The sequence below is a fragment of the Carcharodon carcharias genome, chromosome 1 (genome assembly GCF_017639515.1).
Source record: "Carcharodon carcharias isolate sCarCar2 chromosome 1, sCarCar2.pri, whole genome shotgun sequence".
Classification (NCBI taxonomy): domain Eukaryota; kingdom Metazoa; phylum Chordata; class Chondrichthyes; order Lamniformes; family Lamnidae; genus Carcharodon; species Carcharodon carcharias.
This window is the reverse complement of record NC_054467.1, coordinates 196,607,356-196,629,607: the sequence shown is the minus strand read 5'-3', so window position 1 is coordinate 196,629,607 and position 22,252 is coordinate 196,607,356. Positions and strand designations below refer to the sequence as shown.

General features: G+C 41.0%; 1 protein-coding gene across 10 annotated transcripts in view; it reads right to left on the bottom strand.

Moving 5' to 3' along the window:
* Window positions 1-22,252, bottom strand: part of LOC121285080 (probable E3 ubiquitin-protein ligase HERC1) — a 436,191-nt gene that overhangs the window by 325,215 nt on the left and 88,724 nt on the right. For all 10 annotated transcript variants that reach the window (XM_041201223.1, XM_041201218.1, XM_041201210.1 and 7 more), the window contains 7 exons: window positions 19,392-19,536; window positions 14,723-14,894; window positions 12,662-12,796; window positions 11,210-11,375; window positions 9,385-9,510; window positions 4,407-4,616; window positions 4,162-4,314 (listed from right to left, as the gene is read on the bottom strand). In XM_041201223.1, the coding sequence (XP_041057157.1) occupies window positions 4,162-4,314; window positions 4,407-4,616; window positions 9,385-9,510; window positions 11,210-11,375; window positions 12,662-12,796; window positions 14,723-14,894; window positions 19,392-19,536 (1,107 nt within the window). The remainder of the gene's footprint in view (window positions 1-4,161; window positions 4,315-4,406; window positions 4,617-9,384; window positions 9,511-11,209; window positions 11,376-12,661; window positions 12,797-14,722; window positions 14,895-19,391; window positions 19,537-22,252) is intronic.

The following is a 22,252-nucleotide window of genomic DNA, read 5'->3' as shown; positions in this document are numbered from 1 at the left end:
GTATTTCTATTTTTGGATTTCCAGCATCTGCAGTTTTTTATTTTTATACCTTCTATCACCTTGCTGATGATTGAGTAGACTGATGGGGCTGTAATTGGCTGGATTAGATTGTTCTGCCTTTTGTGGGCAGGACATACTCGCATGATTTTCCACACTGTCAGGTAATTGCCAGTGTTGTAACTGTACTGAAACAGCTTGGCTAGAGGCAAGGCCAGTTCAGGAGCACAAATCATCAGCTAAAATGTCACGGCCAACAGAATTCGCAGTATCCAGTGCCTTCAGCCGTGGAGTGAACTGAACTGGTGATTCTGTGAAGTTGGGGACCTCAAGAGGAGATCTGGGAAGTTATCATTTGTATTCAGCACTGTGTAATCATCAGCAACATCCCCACTTCTGACCTTATGATGAAGAGAAGATGATTGATGAAGCAACTGAAGACGATCGGATCATGAGCACCGAGGAACACTTGAGCTAAGGGGAAGGGGGAGGCAATGACGTATTGGTGTTGTCGTTGAATGAGTAATCCTGAGACCCAGGGTAATGCTCTGGGGACCTGGGTTTGAATCCCAGGACAGCAGATGGTGGAATTTGAATTCAATAAGGAATCTGGAATTAAAAGTCCAATGATGACCATGAAACCATTTTCAATTGTTGTAAAAACCCATCTGTTTCACTAATGTCCTTTAGGGAAGGATATCTGTCGTCCTTACCTGGTCTGACCTACATGTGGCTCCAGACCCACAGCAATGTGGTTGAGTCTTAAATGCCCTCTGAAATGGCCTAGCAAGCCACTCAGTTATAACAAACCGTTACAAAGTCACAAAAAAGGAATGAAACCAGACAGACCACCCAGCCTCGATCTAGGCACCAGAAATGACAACGGCAATCGCAGCCCTGTCGACCCTGCAAAGTCCTCCTTACTAACATCTGGGGGCCGGTGCCAAAATTGGGGAGAGCTGTCTCACAGGCTAGTCAAGCAACAGCCTGACATAGTCATCCTCATGGAATCATACCTTATAGATAATGTCCCAGACTCCTCCATCATCAGCCCTGAATATGTCCTGTCCCACCGGCAGGACAGACCCAGCAGAGGTGGCGGCAGTGGTATATAGTTGGGAGGGAGTTTCCCTGGGAGTCCTCAAAATCAACTCTGGACCTCATGAAGCCTCATAGCATCAGGTCAAACATGGGAAAGGAAATCTCCTGCTGATTACCACCCACCACTCACCCTCAGCTGATGAATTAGTGCTCCTCCATGTTGAACACCACTTGGAGGAAGCACTGAGGGTGGTACTCTGGGTGGAGACCTTCAATGTCCAGCACCAAGAGTGGCTCGGGAGCAACACTACTGACCGAGCCGACCGAGTCCTGAATCACATAGCTGCTAGGCTGGCTCTGCGGTAGGTGGTGAGGGAACCAACAAGAGGGAAAAACATACTTGATCTCATCCTCACCAACTTCCTGCCGCAGATGCATCTGTCCGTGACAGTATCAGTAGGAGTGATCATTGCACAGTCATTGTGAAGACAAAGTCCCACCTTCACATTGAGAATACCATCCATCGTGTTTGTGTCGCACTACCACCAATGGGATAGATTTTGAACAGATCTAGCAACTCAAGACGGGGCATCCATGAGGTGCTGTGGGCCATCAGCAGCAACAGAATTGTACTCGAACACCATCAAGCCAGAGGATCAACCCTGGTTCAATGAAGAGTGCAGGAGGGCATGCCAGGAGCAGCACCAGGCATACCTAAAAATGAGGTGTCAAACTGTTGAAGCTATAAAAAAGGACTACTTGCGTGCCCAACAGCATAATTAGTAAGTGAAAGACAGAGCTAAGCGATCCCACAACAAATGGATCAGATCTAAGCTCTGCAGTCCTGCCACATCCAATTGTGAATGGTGGTGGACAATTAAACAACTCACTGGAGGAAGAGGCTCCACAAATATCCCCATCCTCAATGATGGAGGAGCCCAGCACATCAGCGCAAAAGAAAAGGCTGAAGCATTCGCAACAATCCTCAACCAGAAGTGCCAAGTGGAAGATCCATCTCGGCCTCCTCTGGAGGTCCCAGCATCACAGATGCCAGTCTTCAGCCAATTCAATTCACTCCTCATGATATCAAGAAACGGCTGAAGGCACTAGATACTACAAAGGCTATGAGCCCTGACAATATTCCGGCAATAGTACTGAAGACTTGTTCTCCAGAACTTGCTGTGCGCCTAGCCAAGCTGCTCCAGTACAGCTACAACACTGGCATCTACCCTACAATCTGGAAAATTGCCCAGGTATGTCCTGTTCACAAAAAGCAGGACAAATCCAACCCGGCCAATTACCACCCCATCAGCCTACTCTTGATAGTCAGTAAAGTAATGGAAGGGGTCATCAACAGTGCTTTCAAGCGGCACTTGCTTAGCAATAACCTGCTCATTGATGCCCAGTTTGGGTTCCGCCAGGGCCACTCAGCTCCTGACCTCATCACAGCCTTGGTTCAAACATAGACAAAAGGAGTGAACTCCCGAGGTGAGGTGAGACTGATTGCCCTTGACATCAAGGCTGCATTTGACCGAGTGTGGCATCAAGGAGCCTTAGCAAAACTGGAGTCAATGGAAATCAGGGGGAAAACTCTCCAATGGTTGGAGTCTTACCTAGCACAAAGGAAGATGGTTGCGGTTGTGGGAGGTCAGTCATTTCAGCTCCAGGAGGTCACTGCAGCAGTTCCTCAGGGTAGTGTCCTAGGCCCAACCATCTTCAGCTGCTTCAGCAATGACCTTCCTTCCATCATAAGGTCAGAAGTGGGGATGTTCTGATGATTGTACAATGTTCAGCACCATTTGCGACTCCTCAGATACTGAAGCAGTCCATGTCCAAATGCAGCAAGGCCTGGACAATATCCAGGCTTGGGCTGACAAGTGGCAAGTAACATTCATGCCACACAAGTGTCAGGCAATGACCATCTCCAACAGGATAGAATCCAACATTCGCCTCTTGGTGTTCAATGGCATTATCATCACTGAATCCCCCACTATCAACATCTTGGAGTGGTGGGGTGGGGGAGGGGGGAGGTTACCATTGACCAGAAACTGAACTGGACTAGCCATATAAACACTGTGGCTACAAAAGCAGGTCAGAGACTAGGGATCCTGTGACAAGTAACTCACCTCATGACTCCTCAAAGCCTGTCCACCATCTACAAGGCACAAGTCAGGAATGTGATGGAAAACTCCCCATTTGCCTGGATGAGTGTAGCGCCCACAACAATGAAGAAGCTGGACACGATCCAAGACAAAGCAGTCCACTTGATTGGCACCACATCCACAAACATTCACTCCCTCCATCACCGATGCACTGTAGCAGCAGTGTGTACTATCTACAAGTTGCGCTGCAGGAATTCACCAAGGATCCTTTGACAGCACCTTCCAAACCCACGACCACTACCATCTAGAAGGACAAGGGTAGCAGATAAATGGGAACAGCACCAACTGGATGGTCCCCTCCATGTCACTCACCATCCTGACTTGGAAATATATCGCCATTCCTTCACTGTTACTGGGTCAAAATCCTGGAACTCCCTTCCTAACAGCACTGTGGGTGTACCTATGCCACATGGACTCCAGCGGTTCAAGAAGGCAGCTCACCACCACCTTCTCAAGGGCAACTAGTATGGGCAATAAATGCTGGCCCAGCCAGCGAAGCCTACATCCCGTAAATGAATAAAAAAAAAGGGGATCCTCCACTCGGCACCTTTGGCAGAAGATCGCTGCAAATTGTCTTCTGCATTGACTGGGTTCCCTCATCATTGGGGATGAGAATGTTTGTGATGCCTCCTCATCCAGTTAGTTGCTTAATTGTCCACCGCAATTCATGATGTGGCAGGACTGCAGAACTTTGATCTGATCCATTGGTTGACCGTGCATTTAGCTCTGTATAAAGCATACTACTTCTATTGTTTAGCATGCATACATCCTATGTTTTAGCTTTACCAGGTTGGCACCTCATTTTTTGGTATGTCCGGTGCTGCTCCTGGTATCCTCTCCCACATTCCTCACCAACCCTGAGATTGGACTATTTAATCGCAATTACTCCCAAATATGCCATAACTATGTTTTTTATAAAAAGAATGGATAAATCACATTCTGCTTTCCATACTGAAATTACCTTAGCAGTAGAATTCGAGTAACAGTGAGCCAGCAAATGTTTATGCAATGCAGAGAGCAGCTGATGGACATGGGAAGGCGGTTCACTTTCTGTATGCGTTGTATTAGTTTGTTGTTTATCACTGTTCTTCTCCAGCTCACCAAAAGCTCGCTCCTTTTGAAACAGGCAATCAAGAAAATTGAAGCAACAGTTCAAAAGGAAATATCAATTTCTCACTTAAAAAAGAAAATTCTTAAAAATCTTACCGTGTAGAAACCGATGTTCCTCAAAAGAGTTTTCAAAAGGATTTCTGCTAAGTGTAAGTGGTCAATATTCCCCGACTTGGAAGAGTCCTGATCAGAAGAGTAACTCTGTGAGAAACCTTCCGATATGTCAGCAGGTGAGCTGTAACCTAGCAACGATGCGATGTGGGACTGATCTTGTAGGCTGGTCAGTATGATATCCAACTGCATTCTCTATTTAAAAGAATGACAGGTTGACTAAAATTTAGCCTAAGTTTAATTTCACAGATATACCAAGCCCCTTCCAGCAAATATGTTTTTTTTTAAATAAGACATACAAATAAGATATCATCAAAGAATTTGGATAAAGGTTACATATCTAATATGATGCTATTCAGTAATCAAAACAAATAAAATTTTAATCCCATCAATAATAATTATTTAGCAATAATAAATTTAAATTTTCAGTCCCAAAATAATCCGATAAATAATAGGCTAATAATTAGAAGCAGTTTAAAAATTATAAATGAAGAGACCAATAAAATAAATTAAAGGGGAATTTAATTGTAAGGCAAATGCTAAGAATATCAAGTTCTTATCCCTCCAAGGCTAACAACAAAATTACGTGCTCCAGCTAAAGGTCACAGAGGCAACATACTACTACTGAGCCAAAAATTGCAAAGTTGTACAATTTAGTCTCTGGTGTGTCCTTTCTTAGCGTATTTCAGTTGGGTTGATGGTACATCATTATTACTAACCAAAGAGGAAACAGAACAGAAAGTGATGCAGGGTCCTGGCATTTACTTGGTGAACGTCAGGCTAACATAGAGATAAAAACAAAAAAGCTGCGGATGCTGGAAATCCAAAACAAAAACAAAGACAGAATTACCTGGAAAAACTCAGCATGTCTGGCAGCATCGGCGGAGAAGAAAAGAGTTGACGTTTCGAGTCCTCATGACCCTTCGACAGAACTTGAGTTCGAGTCCAAGAAAGAGTTGAAATATAAGCTGGTTTAAGGTGAGTGTGTGGGGGGGCGGAGAGAGAGACAGAGAGAGAGGTGGAGTGGGGGTGTGGTTGTAGGGACAAACAAGCAGTGATAGAAGCAGATCATCGAAAGATGTCAACAACAATAGTACAAAAGAACACATAGGTGTTAAAGTTGGTGATATTATCTAAACGAATGTGCTAATTAAGAATGGATGGTAGGGCACTCAAGGTATAGCTCTAGTGGGGGTGGGGAGAGCATAAAAGATGTAAAAAAAAAAAAATTTTTTTTTTTTATAATGGAAATAGGTGGGAAAAGGAAAATCTATATAATTTATTGGAAAAAAAAGAAAAGGAAGGGGGAAACAGAAAGGGAGTGGGGATGGGGGAGGGAGCTCAAGACCTAAAGTTGTTGAATTCAATATTCAGTCCGGATGGCTGTAAAGTGCCTAGTCGGAAGATGAGGTGTTGTTCCTCCAGTTTGCGTTGGGCTTCACTGGAACAATGCAGCAAGCCAAGGACAGACATGTGGGCAAGAGAGCAGGGTGGAGTGTTAAAATGGCAAGCGACAGGGAGGTTTGGGTCATTCTTGCGGACAGACCGCAGGTGTTCTGCAAAGCGGTCGCCCAGTTTACGTTTGGTCTCTCCAATGTAGAGGGGTCTCCTCTACATTGGAGAGACCAAACGTAAACTGGGCGACCGCTTTGCAGAACACCTGCGGTCTGTCCGCAAGAATGACCCAAACCTCCCTGTCGCTTGCCATTTTAACACTCCACCCTGCTCTCTTGCCCACATGTCTGTCCTTGGCTTGCTGCATTCTTCCAGTGAAGCCCAACGCAAACTGGAGGAACAACACCTCATCTTCCGACTAGGCACTTTACAGCCTTCCGGACTGAATATTGAATTCAACAACTTTAGGTCGTGAGCTCCCTCCCCCATCCCCACCCCCTTTCTGTTTCCCCCTTCCTTTTTTTTCCAATAAATTATATAAATTTTTCTTTTCCCACCTATTTCCATTATTTTTAAATACCTTAAAATCTTTTATGCTCTCCCCACCCCCACTAGAGCTATACCTTGAGTGCCCTACCATCCATTCTTAATTAGCAAATTCGTTTAGATAATATCACCAACTTTAACTTTAACACCTGTGTGTTCTTTTGTACTATTGTTGTTGACATCTTTTGATGATCTGCTTCTGTCACTGCTTGTTTGTCCCTACAACCACACCCCCACTCCACCTCTCTCTCTCTCTCTCTCTCCGCCCCCCACACACACACCTTAAACCAGCTTATATTTCAACTCTTTCTTGGACTCGAACTCAAGTTCTGTCGACGGGTCATGAGGACTCGAAACGTCAACTCTTTTCTTCTCCGCCGATGCTGCCAGACATGCTGAGTTTTTCCAGGTAATTCTGTCTTTACTTTTGTCAGGCAAACATAGCCTCAGTCATCAAGTAAAGTGCCTCCAACTGTTTACAAGCACTGACATTTACACTAAAGATTCATATGTGAAGAATGGTCACATCCGCCAGCCCTACAACCCTCAAGAGAACCCTGGTGTTCCTCTAACTTCGGTTTCTTGTCCTTCCATCACACTGCCTTTGGCGGCCAGCTATCTTAAGCCCTAAACTCTGGAATGCTCTTCCTAATCCTCTCCAAACTTCTTAAGACCTACATCCCCGAACAAGCATTTGGTCACATATCTTCGGCATCAAATTTTCTTTGATTACATTTCTATGAAGCGCTTTGGGACATTTTATTACATTAAAGATGCTATACAAATGGCAGGCATAAAATTACAAGACAGCACCATCAATTGAGGCCTTCTTAAGGTAAAAACGAATGAACATTTAAAGCAGGGCAGGATGTGTGGTTATGGAAAAGCTGGGGGTGGGATTAGTTTTGAAAAAAACATAAAATGCTAGAAAAACTCAGCAGGTCTGGCAGCATCTGTGGAGAGAGAAACAGAGTTAACCTTTCTTCAGAGTCATATGGACTTGAGACATTAACTCTGTTTCTCTCTCCACAGATGCTGCCAGAGCTGCTGAATCTTTCCAACATTTTCTGTTTTTGTTTCAAGTTCCAGCTTCCACAGTATTTTGATTTTATCTTAGGGCTTAGTGACGCTTTGCTGGAGCAATTCAAAACATTGAAAATATGAACCAAATGGCCTTCTGGTGTCAGCTGTGGCTCAGTTGGTGGCACTTTGGCCTCTGAATCAGGAGGTAGTGGGATCAAGTCCCAAGGTCAGATTCTTGAATGCAAAAATCTTGGATGACACTACAGTGCGGTAGTGAGGGAGTGCTGTTTGTGGAGAGGCACAATCTTTCAGATGAGATGTTAAAATGAGGCCCCAGCTGCTCTCTCAGGTGGATGTAACAGGACCCATAGCACTATGTTGTAGGCCAGCAGAGGCGTTGTCCCCATTGTCCTGGTCAACACGTGTCTCTCAAATCATCACAAATACAAATTATTTAATCATAATGTCTTTGCTGTTTGTGGGATCTCACTTTGCTCAAATTGACTCATGTTTGCTATATTACAACAATACTATACTGTGAAAGTACTTAATTGGTTGTATGGTGCTTTGAAACATCCTAAGGTCATAAAAGGTGCTATATAAGTTCAAGTCTTTCTTTCTCTGTCTCTGCTGTAAACTTCAATGCTTCTTCAGCAGAAGACAAGGAAAATGCAGAAAACCGAAAACAAAGATTTTGCAGTTTTTCTACAGAACATTCTATTCATCCATACAATAGAGAACACAGTGTAGCGTTGGAGGCTTTAAATCTCTGATTAACTTTGTACACTCTTTAAAAAATTATAGCTTAGCATTGCATGGACAAGCACCAAAAATGCAATTTCTGACTCAACTGAGAATGAAAAATGCCCATTAAACCTGGACTATGATTGCATGCAAAGCAACAAATTAATTTCCACAACGGATATTTCTTTTTAAAAAACTGTTACGTGATGCATCATGTTTTCATTATACTTCGAGTGTCCGAGTGTCTGGGTGTAGCAACAAAGGGTGCCAACAGTATTCTAATAGGGGAATCACTTGAACTGCTCATAAAAAGACTGAGTCACACAATTAGGACACAGTGAAATTAAATAGTTGGCTGCTACAAAGCAGAAGTAGCAATTAATTAGCTTTTTCTAACCATACAACAAACAGTAATTGGAACCTGTGTGGAACCTATTAAAGACACATTTCATCTCTATAATGTGAAGTAATTAAACTTTCTCTGGATATTTAATTTCTTATATTCAATTTTATGAGTATTCAGGCCAACGCAACAAATGAATGCATAGTAGAGAGTAAGTTGTAGCAAAGGTTAGTCACTTCAAGTGGAGAAACTGTAAGAGAATTAAAGTGACTATAATTTCTCGCAAGCTATGGGCATTTGGAATTGACTGAACATTAGAGTTATACCTGATGATACTTTGCTACTTGAAATACTCTATGGTACGCTACACGTGTTTAGTTTAATTAGACATTAACTCCAAATAATTTTAAGTTCTGTAACATTTCAGAGCTGCAAAATACTTCCAATGCTCAAAGTATTGAAATTGTATTCTTGCGAGTCACATATATTATACAGGTTTCTCCATCCAATTTCCTATACAGCAAGTTCCTTATCTCGGCTAGACCATCAAGGAAAGATGGCAAGTGGAGGAGAGAAAGTGGGGGTTATCAAACTTATTTCTCACCTGTACAACCTAATAGTGCATCTGCACTAACATGCCCTTCTACTTGAGAAATCATGCATAACACTGAATATAACAGTAAGAAAATTTAAATATTAAATAAATAGACAAAAATAAAATTTTATGTATTCTAAATATACATTAAAAATTGTTTACATGTCACAAGATGAAAAATAGAATATACTAAATGGGAGCAAAAATTGTGAAAATTTTCTTTGTATACTTTTGGTGTTCTTCAAGGCAACATTAAAGAAATTTGAATAATAATTGCATATACATCATTCAATGCCTTGCAGAATGCCAATGCTTACTTGTCCTTTTGATAAGCTTTCCCATCTCTCTGGACCTTGAGGTAGTAGATTATGTAAAAGTTCAGTACGTTCCCTGAGTGGAGGCAACAGTAAGGATGCACCAACTGAAAGTGTTTCGTTGACTGCCTGTGTGACACAAATAGCGCTTTTAATCAGTCAGAACATAATTTGCAATTTGCCGATCACAATCGTGTCAATTACAGTAAAAATAAAATAGACCTAATGGCTCATTTTTCTAAAAACACAATTTATAGTAAAATCACTCATCTTAGTCATATTACATTTCTCATGAAATTAGGAATTAGGTGCAGGATCATAGATAAAACGTAGGCCCATCACTCATCTTGGTCACAATACATTTCTCATGAAATTAGGAATTAGATGCAGGATCATAAATAAAACGTAGGCCCATGCTTGCAGATACCAAAAACTCTCAATCACCCACTCCCTCAAATACTCATCTAATTCTCACTAAAATTTTTCAATGCTATTTATTTCCAGTGCCTCCCTCTGTAGTTCATTCCACACAGGCTTCGCCCACTGCATAAACAAGTTAAATCTAAACAGTTTGTGCACCATCTGCTCTTTTAACCTTCAGCCTGAGTCCCTTGATTCTACAGACATTTCATTGGGGTTCCATTTTTCTATTCCCAACATATCCTGATCTCCTCATCTTGGTTGACTTGTTACTATTATTTTATATTCCCTTCACCACCACCAAATCCCCCTGCCACCATTTCCCCCTCATTTAGTGTCCCATGGAAACTGAGCATTTTTTTCTATGTTCCCAGCTCCAAATCAAATGGCAATTCCTTAGTAGTGACAACGAGTTGGTCCAGCTCCATTCACAATTATTTGTTTTCTCTTGTTTTCAATTCCAATCTACCTCAGAAATTTACCTGCAATTCCATTCCATACCTACTTGCTTTGTTACTGATGGCTTATGTGCTACAGTGTCAAAGGTTTTGCTGAAATCTAAACATACGTTCTTTGTTCAAAAAACTCCAGTAAATTTGTTAGGTAAAACTTCCTGCCATAAATGATGCCGTCGATCTCTCTTACTATATTTAGGTACTTCGTTATCTCTCATTCAGAATGCCTTTTAATACTTTAACCACAATAGATATTAGGCTCACTGGCCCAGAATTACCTGAGCCATTCCTATACACTATAGCGTCTTCAAACACAGTGTCACCAATGGGATCAGGATCATGGAATTAACCTTTATGTACCAAAAGCATGAAAGTCTTTTAGTTGCTAACACAAACATCAGACACCCTCCAATCTCCCCAGAATAATAAATGCACGCAAAATTATACCTGAGCATTTGCTGCCTAAAATAAGTTGGAAAATGTAACAAAGATTTAGTACAGGCAATGTTATCATCAGGTCTCCCTGGCCATACAATTCCTGTAACCAAGGATGGACAGGTGGCTTACTTCCACTGACAATGCCTTCTGACTTAGCTACTAAAATTAACACAAGAGCAACATGAACAAAACTTTCTCTGTTTGTTTTATTTCTTTAGCACCTTTCTCACAGCAATGCTGACTGGTTCAATGATTCACTGGTGTTAGGAAAATCAAAACTTGCATCATTACAGCTATAATCTTTGAAGAAAGAGTTCATTTCCATGCTCAAGTCTTAAAACAAGGTGACTTGCAGTGCAGAAATTAATCTTATGGCGAAGTAATACATGCCAATTTCCATAACTCTCAATATTATTTGAAAAGATAGACATTCATACTGAAGTATTCACAGAAAGATGGCAAACATTGTGGGCAAGCTACTGATAATACTAGCATTAAATGATTTTCCTATTTACCTCTTCAATAGAATTTGGAACATCTGAATCTATTAGCCGAAAAAGTAAGTTCCTTAGTGGTCTACCCTGTTGTCCGAGGACAGCAGCTCCAGTTCCTCCAGCTTGAGCCAGGGACAGGTGAGTGGAAAGTAACTTCAAACAAAGAAACACAAAGTGATGGTGTTCCCTGTTTAAAAAAAGCACAAAACCTATTACTGGGGTCTATATAATTTCAAATCACAGACTTTGAAACAGCAATTCTAATGTTCCAGCAATCCACATCCCATCTTCAGTTAAACAATATCTATACAGCAGATATCCAAAGTGCCTGAAGTGTACACCATTATCTACTAAGTTTTCTTAAAGCCTTCCTGTTTCATGAATTTACTCTGACAAAAAGAATAGGCTAGAACCTTATTATCAGTCCTTAAAACTAGAGTATTGACAGGGGCTTGGAGATGGTGGCATAGTGTCATTCGTGTTTTAATATTTTTCAAGTACATCTTCTATATGTATACATGAAGACATCTTCTTGTATATTCTAATGTCATTAGACTAGCAATCCAGAGGCCCAGGCTAATGCAGTCAGGGGTTCAAATCCCACCACGGCAGCTGATCAAATTTGAAATCAATAAGTCTAGAATATTCAGTAATAGGGACCATGAAACACTTATTGATTGTCATAAAAACCCATCTGTTTCATTAATACCCTTTAGGGGAGGAAGTCTGCTGTCCTTATCCTGTCTGGCCTGACTCCAGACCCACAGCAATGTGTTGATTCTGAAATGGCCTAACAAGCCATTCAGATCAAGGGCAATTAGGGATGGGCAACAAATGCTGGCCTTGCCATCGACACCAACATCCTATGAAAGGATAAAGGAAATAAAAGCAAAAGAGGAACTGGTGCTACTGAAGTGACTATCCTCCTTGCACTATATAGGAAAAGGTTCTGCTGCTGGAAGGAAACAAACTACTAACACAGTACAGGAAACAATAATCACAGACACAACAAGGAAGACAATAATTTGAACTGTATATAACACTTATTTTATGGAAGGAGTAAGACAGAGAGATCAGCGACATGCAGTGACATGGTGATTCCATTCAAATACTGGCAATGGATGAGGAAATCCCATTTTCTCCTCAGTCTTATATACCAGGACATAATATCGGCCAGATCATAAAAAAGAGAAGCTGCGGAAAAACCTAGATTACAAAGTGGTTTGAGTCCTGTGAATGGATGTGTATTAACAAATTGTTCCAACAAAAATGGAAATTTTTGTTGGAACTATTTGTTAATACACACTGTTGTGACATTGTGATAGCAATAGTATTTTGATAAAAATAACCCAGAATGAAAGTAATGTGCATCATCAAAATAAGAATGTTGTTTAGAATGCATATGCAAGACTGTTTCTCAGATCAATATATTTACACAGTCCAAAGATGTACATGAAAAATATTTGTCATTACCTTTGAGAGAAGAAAGGCTGGGGAGGTACCTCACTGTTAATGCCATCGCAGTACCTATCCAAAAATGTTCTCAAATAACTAAATGTACTTTCTACCAGATCAACACAGAAAGGCCTGTGCCAGGCTACCAACTGCCTAAAGAAAGAGATAAGCACAAAAATATGAGTAACATTTACAATAAAAGATTAACTCCTCAGCTTATTAAGCAATGATATTAAAAGTATAAATGTTCAAATGTTTAATTTCCTAGAATACTGCTGTTTCAAAGAAACCAGCCCAGAAGTATTTTAAGGATACTAAATTACCTCTAGTTTAAAGCTATGGTAAATGAAACTGTAAAACTTACAGCAATTATCAAAGTTACTCTGATAGGATAATCACAGTACAAAAAAAATCAGTATTTACTTTCTCTCTGCTTATGTCACCAACTGGAAAATATGGGAAACCCTACATGATCAATAAATGTCAAATAACAAAATGTTCCTATATGTAACTAAAATTGATTAAAACATCTTATAAAAGCCACCCAGAGCAATCAGGTATAGCTCAAACTGTTCTATTACGCTACTCAAAAGACTGGTATCTTCAATCGCACCGAACAATTTTTGTTTTGCAAGCTTTGAATGAGACCAAGGAAATGACCCATGAGACAGATAACTCACTACTTTCCATATCTAAGAAAATAGTTAAGTAATTAAGTGGTAGGTGCACAATAAGTAGACATTGGCTGGTCAGCTCTAAAAGTTGGATGGGATAAAAGTCATGGGTGACAGTCTCCTTGTGAGCAAGAGTTAGACATCGACGTAGAAGATTGATGTGAGCAACGGAAAAATAACAAGCCACAATGGAGCACTGGGGGAAGTATGTTGTTGAGATTGTGTACAAGAGGTTTTACTCTGCACCTGAATGTGCCATTGCTGAGTGATCAATAAGAAAAAACAAATAATAAGAACATATTTCTATGATATGCCAGGTTTGGGTTTTACAATGCACTGCCAAGGCTAATTTGAAGGGCTGAAGTTTATGTAGGCAGCAAGGGATCCTGCCACCAGCACTGAAAGCGGTGGCCGACCCTACCTTTAGTCAGTAGCTAGACTCAGGGTTGCATTTTGTTGGTGGCAGCCAATAAAGTGGCTGCTGCTAGGGCTGCCGTCCTTTTAAGGTCAATGGCCAGTCCTCATATGCCACGGCTTGTGGTTGCCATTGCTGGTGCTGCACCTGCACCTGCACCTGCTCAGTCACTGAGTATGTTCAAAGCAGAAGTCAATAGATTTCTACATACCAATGACATCAAGGGATATGGGGATAGTGCGGGAAGATGGCTCTGACATAGATGATCAGCCATGATCTAGTTAAATGCGGAGCAGACTCAAGGAGCTGAATGGCCTACTCCTGTTCCTATATTTCTATGTTGCCATATAGACACATCAATGAACATGTGCCTCAAAATCAAGTAAGTGGAGACTGGGGCAGGTATGCCCATGCCTCTTGTCAGTCACAGAGTTTACCTGTTGGTCTCCCCAGACAGCTGAGGGTTCCCAAGCACTGGTAAAATGCCAGCAGAGGCCCTTAATTGACCAATTAAATGGTTCAATTGGGCTCCAGGTGGGCATGCCATCTGCAACCTTTTCCGCCACTGGCAAAATGGCATGGCAGCATGAAGATATTGGGGATACCATGTGTTGCCTTCCGTCTCCCAGCCTGTCCTAATAGGCCTGGTAAAACTCAGCCCATCATGTCACCATAGCACAAAACTCGTGTACAAGAGCTGAACAGGGTGCAAAGAAAAGCAGCAAAACTGATCTCAAACATGAGCAAAAACTACAAAGGACATTCAAAAATAGGCTGCATGCAATGATCAGAGTTAGGGTACTATAGTGATGATCTTCAACTGACTTTTCTCCTCGACTTTTCCTACATTCATTAATTTTTAGTACTGTAAATTCAAAAATATATTTTACATGAGTTTTAGAATTATAAACATATTTTGAAACTGCAAAGAATTGTGCCCAACTGATTATTTACTTTATAGCCTATACAACTGTAAAGTTACTTCATTACCTATCAGTTGGTGCAGCTGTCCAAGCCAGGCTGTGGGAAGTTCCTGCAGTGATTTGCTGTACAGGTATTCCCTCCAAACCAATTACTTTCTTTGGTGTGGCAATTGGAGTCGATGTGTGTCCCTGTCCACACTGGCCCATTGCATTATTGCCCCAAGCATAAACTTCATTATCTATTAAAATAAGTACAAAGAGATATTCTGTTACAGGCTTCAGTTACAGATGGTACATAAAAAGGGCAGCTTAAATGACCTTGTGCCCTCAAAATCGGGAAGTGAAGTCAGGGGCAGGTTCGGCCAGCCCTCCGTCGATGAGATAGTTTACCTGGTGGTCTCCCCAACACCGCTGAAGGCACACCCCCCTCCCCCCTCCCAACCACTGGTAAGACTGTAGAAAGGAATATCTCAAAAAGTTTAAATACATCTTTGTTTACAGAATATGACAGTGAACTGGTTCTAGGGCTGAGTGTCTCAGTGGGTTAGACACTGGCTTTTCACCTCTGTGATCTACATTCTGACCAAGTCCCACTTGCTTATCACCTCTGTCCTTGGTGACACATTGGTCCTAGTCCTCCAATCCATCTAATTAAAAACTCATCCTTGTGTTTAAATCTCTCCAGTGGTCTCACCCCGCCATCCTCTGTAACCTCCTGCAATGTTACCCCCACCAAAACATTTGGCTTAGTCCTCTTGTACAGCCCACATCTTCACCCTACCATTAATAGATGTAACTTGAGTCACTTTCTTTAAAATATTCTCCCTAAGCCTTTCTGTGTCTCCACTTCCCTCTTTTCCCTAAAACCTACCTCTTTGACTAATCTCTTGGTCACTTCTTCTCAGGGGTCAAAATATCACCCCCCCCACAAGGACTCTTCTTGGAGATTTTCTCAAGGCTACTTTTTGGTTTTCACGGGCTCCGTTTTCATTCTCATTAACTCCTTTGTTAGATAATGCAATCACATGGTATCATTACCTCTGTTGATTTTTTTGATTTTTGATTTTTTTTTTGGGTTTCCTTCTTTAGATAGATAAGGTAGTACATATATTTACACACACATACATACACAGTCTTTGGTATATATTATTAAATCTTTCAAACTTGGAATCTGTTGAAGCCCTTATTCATGCCTTCATTTCCTCTAGACTCAACTATTCAAACACCCTCCTGGCTTGGCTCCTACATTCTAACCTTCATAACCTTAAGGTTATCCAAAACTCTGCTGCTTGTATCTTAACTCTCAGAAGGTTTTGTTCCCCTATCACCCCTGTGCTCAATGACCTAAGTTGGCTCCCAATCAAGCAACACCTTGATTTTAAAATTCTCATCCATGTTTTCAAATCCCTCCATAGCCTCACCCCTCCCTATCTCTGAAATCTTCCCCAGTTCCACAACCCTCCAAGATATCTGCTTCTGGCCTCCTGTGCATCCTCAATTTCAGACATTCCACCGTTGGTGGCCATGCCTTTAGTTGCCTAAACCCCAAGTTCTGGAATACCCTCCATACACCTCACATTTCTCTACCTCACTTTCCTTCTTTAAGATATTCATTAAAACCTACTCTTTCACCAAGATCTTGGTCATTTGATCGACTATCTCCTATGTGGCTTGTTCGCATACTGTTTCGTTATGTTAAGGATGCTACATAAATTTAATTTGCTGTATTGGACTTTGTTTACTCATATCTAAATGCTGCTTTGTTGCCCTTCTAAGATTTTGATGCCTTCTGACTTCTTCTGCTCTTCCAACTTCAAACTTCAAACTTAGTTCACTAGCATTAAAACTCAGTCTGGGTTATTAGTGTAAATCAGGAGGCTCTGGCATAAATATCTGGGGCATTTCACTCAATAACTTTTCCACCCCTATATTGTGAGATAGCTTTTCTTGCCTCCTGCCACACTTTACCTTTTAATTAGGCTAGAGTTTCTACCATTACAAAACTTGACCTGTGGTATCAAATGGACAGTGACTTATTGCATAATTTGAATATAATAATAAAATAATAAACTTCCTGTGTGGTGTAATGTTTTGTTTCTGAGCAGCTTTTCCTCCATTAGAAGTGCACTAGTAAAAAAAAATGGGCATTTCTTTTAAAATAGTTCACTTTTGCTTCACTTATTTTAGCTACACTTATTGGAAATGTGAGTTCTGCTGGGGTGCATAGTTGCTGTGGACACACAATTCTATTGGGCTTATGGTGCTTGTGTCCCTTTGCAAAGCCTTGCAATCATTCCTACTGTCAATCCCCTCACTTAGGACTTAGCAGGTGGGACCATGAAGAATCATTCAGACTCGAAATTTTAACTGTATTCCTCTCCACAGATGCTGTCAGACCTGCTGAGTTTTTCCAGGTATTTTTGTTTATGTTTAGATAGAGGTTGGGGATGACAGTGGAGTTCAGGGGATGACAGTGGAGTTCAGGGAAATCCTGCCCTGTATTGTGCCCAGAGAAGGAGGAGATAGATTGCAAGTAGGAGCAAGGGTTCCTGTCCAGGTCCAGAAGGAAGTAAAGCCTCCTCTCTTACTGTGAGTGCTGCTAGTCCAGCACAGAATGAGCCCTGGTCTGTCAGAGCCCCAGGTTTCCTGCCATTGCTGCTCCTCCAATCACAGATTCCATCTCTGGAGGATAGTAAGAGCGGGAGGGACAGAACCTGTGATTGGAAGAGCCGGAACAGCAGCATGAGAGAAACAGAATCTGTGTTTGGGGGAGCTGGAGCAGCAGCATGAGAGAAACCAAATCTGTGATTGGAGGAGCAGCTCGTCATAAATTCTGTCTCCCCCACATATGGGGGAAATTTTTCTCTCATTGGTCGCCTGCATGATTGCATTTCCATGGGCTTTCTGGTAGCTTTTGAGGGCAAATTTGCCAATGCCCCATGTAATTTGAACCCAGCTCCTTCTCCATATCTTGCTGGTTGACCATATTTTGATTCCATTTGTTAAAAGCTTTGGGACATTTGTTACATTAAAGGTTCATACAAATGTGGGTTGTTGTTGCTGAGTGAAATAATGAAAATACATAATCCATTGCTTTGCTGCATTATTCCCCTTTGGAAATTCATCTTCTACAGACCAGGCATCGGGTTTGTCTACCAACTCAACGTGGCTCACTGATATGTCATTCGCTGATTTTCCTTTCCCTGCTCTGTGATGACACATGCCTTCTAACCAGTTTTATATTTTACATTTTTTCTGCTCATTTGGCATATTTTGGGACTTAAACACGTGTCTTGCAGGAAACATTAGAATTTATAAAGTTTGTGTGAGGAACTGTCACAAAATTGTTAGGTACAGTCCTATTACCTACAGCAGCAGGTTTTTTTTAAAGATTAATTCACACAACGTGGACGTTATTTACAGCTCATCTCTACTTGCCCTTGAGAAAGTAGCGATGAGTCACCTTCATGAACCACGGTGCTGTTAATTAGAGAGTTCCTGTAGATGGTGGTGTTCTATGCTACCATTGTCATTCTACATGCTGCCCATGTCTTCCACGTCTTACAGGTCACAAGTTTGGAAGATGCTGTTGAAGAAGCCTTGGTGAATTGCAGCTGTGCATCTTGTAGATGATACACACTGCAGCCATGTTGTACCACTGTGAATGTGTGTGAATGTTTAAGGTACTATATGGGGTGATGATCAAGGGGGCTACTTTGTCCTGGATGATGGTGAGCCTCTTGAGTGTTGCTGGAGATGCTCTTATTTAGGCAAGTGGAGAGCATTCATCACATTCCTGACTTATGTTTTTAGAATCTTAAGGCTACCCACTGTTTTTAATATATAATGGAATAGCAGTGATTTCCCACAAGACCAGGCGAAAATCACTGACAGAGAGTTGTTGAACGACGTAACACAATTTTTCATGGGAATGAGAGGGAACACATGCCTGATGAAAAAGTGACATATTTGCAGTCAACCATGTGCAGGGGTTTTTGGCTGTCTGTTCTCGTTCATGACCAAAAATGAAAGAAAATAACTTTAAAATGGAAGAATAGAATAACTAAAGTTTTAACATTAAAATCTAAATTCACATATACATTATTAACCACCAGTAAACAAAAATTAAATACTTGAATATTTCCTTGAATAGGAATTGTATGCTATCTTTTTCCTCTCAAAATTGATTTGATTATATCTGCCCATATTCTGTCCCAATGAAATTAGATGTATTGTATTACATGGCAAATAAATACATTAAGAAAACTGGATCATTCGTTTTGTTTGGAAGGGTGTTCTAACAGGCAAGATCTCAGCTCTGGCTATAGCCATTCTCCAATCTCCTGGACTCACAGTTACAAAGAAATTGCAATGTGGAAGCTCATTGTTTGGCCCAACCAGTCCACGCTGGTGCCTCTCCTCCACACTATGAATAATCCTAATCCCATGTACCCACCCTGTTCTCTTAAAACTGTACCCATTTTTCCTTCAATCACATGTCTAACCCATTCTTAAATGTTCTCTGCTCCAACCATTAATTCCAGTATTGCATTCCATAGCCTCAAAATCCTGTTAAGTTCCTGAGGCCTTCCAGTTTCATTGGCACATGCATTTAATGGCCAGGTTCAATGCTGGATATGGAATTCAATTTTTTATTTGTGATAGCACTTATGCAATCCTTGTAGAAATATTTTTTAGAATGCTGGAGTATAACTGTGGCCAAATTTGCATCTCACCATGTGTTAGAGCCAAGCAATGACTATCACCACAAGAAATATCAATGATTTTGGTTGAATTCAGCTCCTCAACTAGTCGTGGTCTAAGAGCTGTAGTTTCTGAAGAACCACTTCCCAGGCAAGAGCCACAGCCCCAAGCAAACACCTGAAGCAAGAGAAAAACATAAATTGGCATAGAATTAATCTAATACCTTGCAGTACATAATGCTTTGAGTATAAACAATCCACATCGTTTTTGACAAAACTAATCCTTTATAAAACATTCTAGATTTGATTTTTTACTTGCTTTCTAGCGTTACATAGCTACATAAAAATGCAATTACAATACTACAAGGGTATGAACAGTTGACAGTGCTAAAGTAAAGGCAGATTGGACCTTTTACCTGATCAAATCCATTAATCATCTTAAACACCTCATTCAGAATCATAGAATGGTGACAGCACAGGAGGACATTCCACCCCATTGTGCCTGTGCTGGCTGTCTGCAAGAGCAATTCATCTCCTTAGACAGCACCTTCAAACCCACAACCACTACCATCAAAGGCAAGGGCAGCAGATAGATGGGAATACCACCACCTGGAAGTTCCCCTCCAAGTCACTCACCATCCCGACTTGGAAATATATCACCATTTCTTCACTGTCGCTGGGTCAAAATCCCGGAACTCTCTTCCTAACAGCACTGTGGGTGTACCTACACCACATGGATTGCAGCAGTTCAAGAAGGCAGCTCACCACCATCTTCTCAAGGGCAAATAGGGATGGGCAATAAATGCTGGCCCAGCCAGTGAAGCCCACACCCCTGAATGAAAGAAAAAAAGTCCCACTTTCCCACTTTTTCCCTGTAGCCCAGCAAATGGTTTCTCTTCAGACAATTATCCAATACCCTTTTGAAAGCCATGAGTGAATCTGTCTCCACCACACTCTCAGGCAGTGCATTCCAAATCCTAACCATTTGTTGCATAAAAATGTTTTTCCTCATGTTGCTTTTGGTTCTTTTTGCCACTCACCTTACATCAATGACTTCTGGTCTTGATCTTTCTGCCAATGGGAATAGTTAATCACCTTCTACTCTGTCTAGACCCCTCATGATTTGGAAAAGTTCTATCAAATCTCTTACCAACATTCTCTTCTCTAAGAAGAACAGTTTAATTTTCTCCAACCTATCCTTGTAACTGAAGTTCTTCAACCTTGAAATCATTTCCGTAAGTCTTTACTGCACCCTCTCTAGTGCCTTAACATCCCTCCTAAAGTGTGGTGCCCGAAAATGACAATACTCCAGGTGAGGTTGAATCGATGTTTTACAAAGGTTCACCATAAGTTCCTTGCTTTGTACACTATGGCTCTATTTATGAAGCCTAGGATTCCTCATGCCTTAACTGCTCTCTCAACCTGCACTGCCACCTGCAACGATTTGTACACGTATGTCCCCAGGCCTCTCTCCTCCTTAACTTTCTATTCTTAAGGATTTTGACAAATACCACATAAGAGGTTTCTTAGCAAAGTTGAAGCCCACAAGATTAAAGGGGTAGCAGCTATGATTATACACAATTGGCTAAGAGGCAGAAACCAAAGAGTAATGGTGAATAGCTGCTTTTCAGACTGGAGGTAAGTGTGCAGTGGTATCCCCCAAGGCCTATAGCTCTTTTTTAAATGTGTTAAAGAAAGGGTGGGGGGAGAAGTGGTAGTATTGATTAAAGATGGCATCACGGTACTGGAGAGAAAGGGTGTTCCAGAGGGGTCAAAGGCGGAATCTCTCTGGCTTGAGGTAAGGAATAAAAAAGGTGCAATACATTAATCGATGTAGTATATGGACCACCAATCAGTGGAAGGGATGTAGAGAAACAAATTTGTGAAGAAATTAGAGAGGTGCAAGAATTCTAGAGTAATTATAATGGAGACTTCAATTATCCAAATATAGACTGGGGTAGGATTGTCCTTTCCTACTTTTATAGACAGTCTTTTAAGTGGAACCTTAAGTCCGCTTAGGACCTAAGTTATATTCACAGACACTCCCTTATCTACCGCTTTAATTACCACCTCAAGAAATTCATCCAAATTCATGAGACATAAATTACCCTTTATAAATTCAGGTTGCTTCTCTCTTATCAGTTCACACTTGTTGAATTCTTCAGTTGCTCCATCTCTAATAACAGATTCTGGTAACTTTCTCACAACAAAGTAACATAATTTCCTAGTTTGTCTCGCACTTCTTGAATAATAGAGTGGCATTAGCAATTTTTCATTCCAAGGGTCAATCTCTGAATCAAGAATGTTTTGGAAGTTCATGATTACAGCTTCTATAATTTCCACTCCTCCTTCTTTCAACATGCCTTGAGGTGGAAACAGTCTGGCCCTGGAGATTCATTTATCTCTGGTCTCATTATTTTCTCTATTACCATTTTTTTAAAAACTTGTATTAAATTAGTAAATTACCTTCCTTGACTCAGTTTTAATTTTCTTAGAATTTCTTGTACTTATATCCTCTTCCTCTACTGTGAAGACCAATAGAAAGTCATTGGTCTTCAAAAGCAAATTCAAAACAGATATTTGAGACACAAGGCCCTATTTACGTTTAGTTCATAAGAGCTGTTAATAAAGTGCTTGTGCAACTTTAAAATTTAATAACTTTGGATATGCGCACACTAAATGGCATATGGAAGCAGGACTCAATCTTGTAATGTTAGTGTTGTTTTTAATGCTGTGTAAACATTTTTTCATAGGAACATAGCAACAAAGAACTTAGGACCAGGAATAGACCATTCTGCCCTTCAAGCCTGCTCCTCCATTCAATAAGATCATGGCTGATCTGGTTGTGGTCTCAATTTCACTTACATAGAAACTAGGAGGAGTAGGCCATTCGG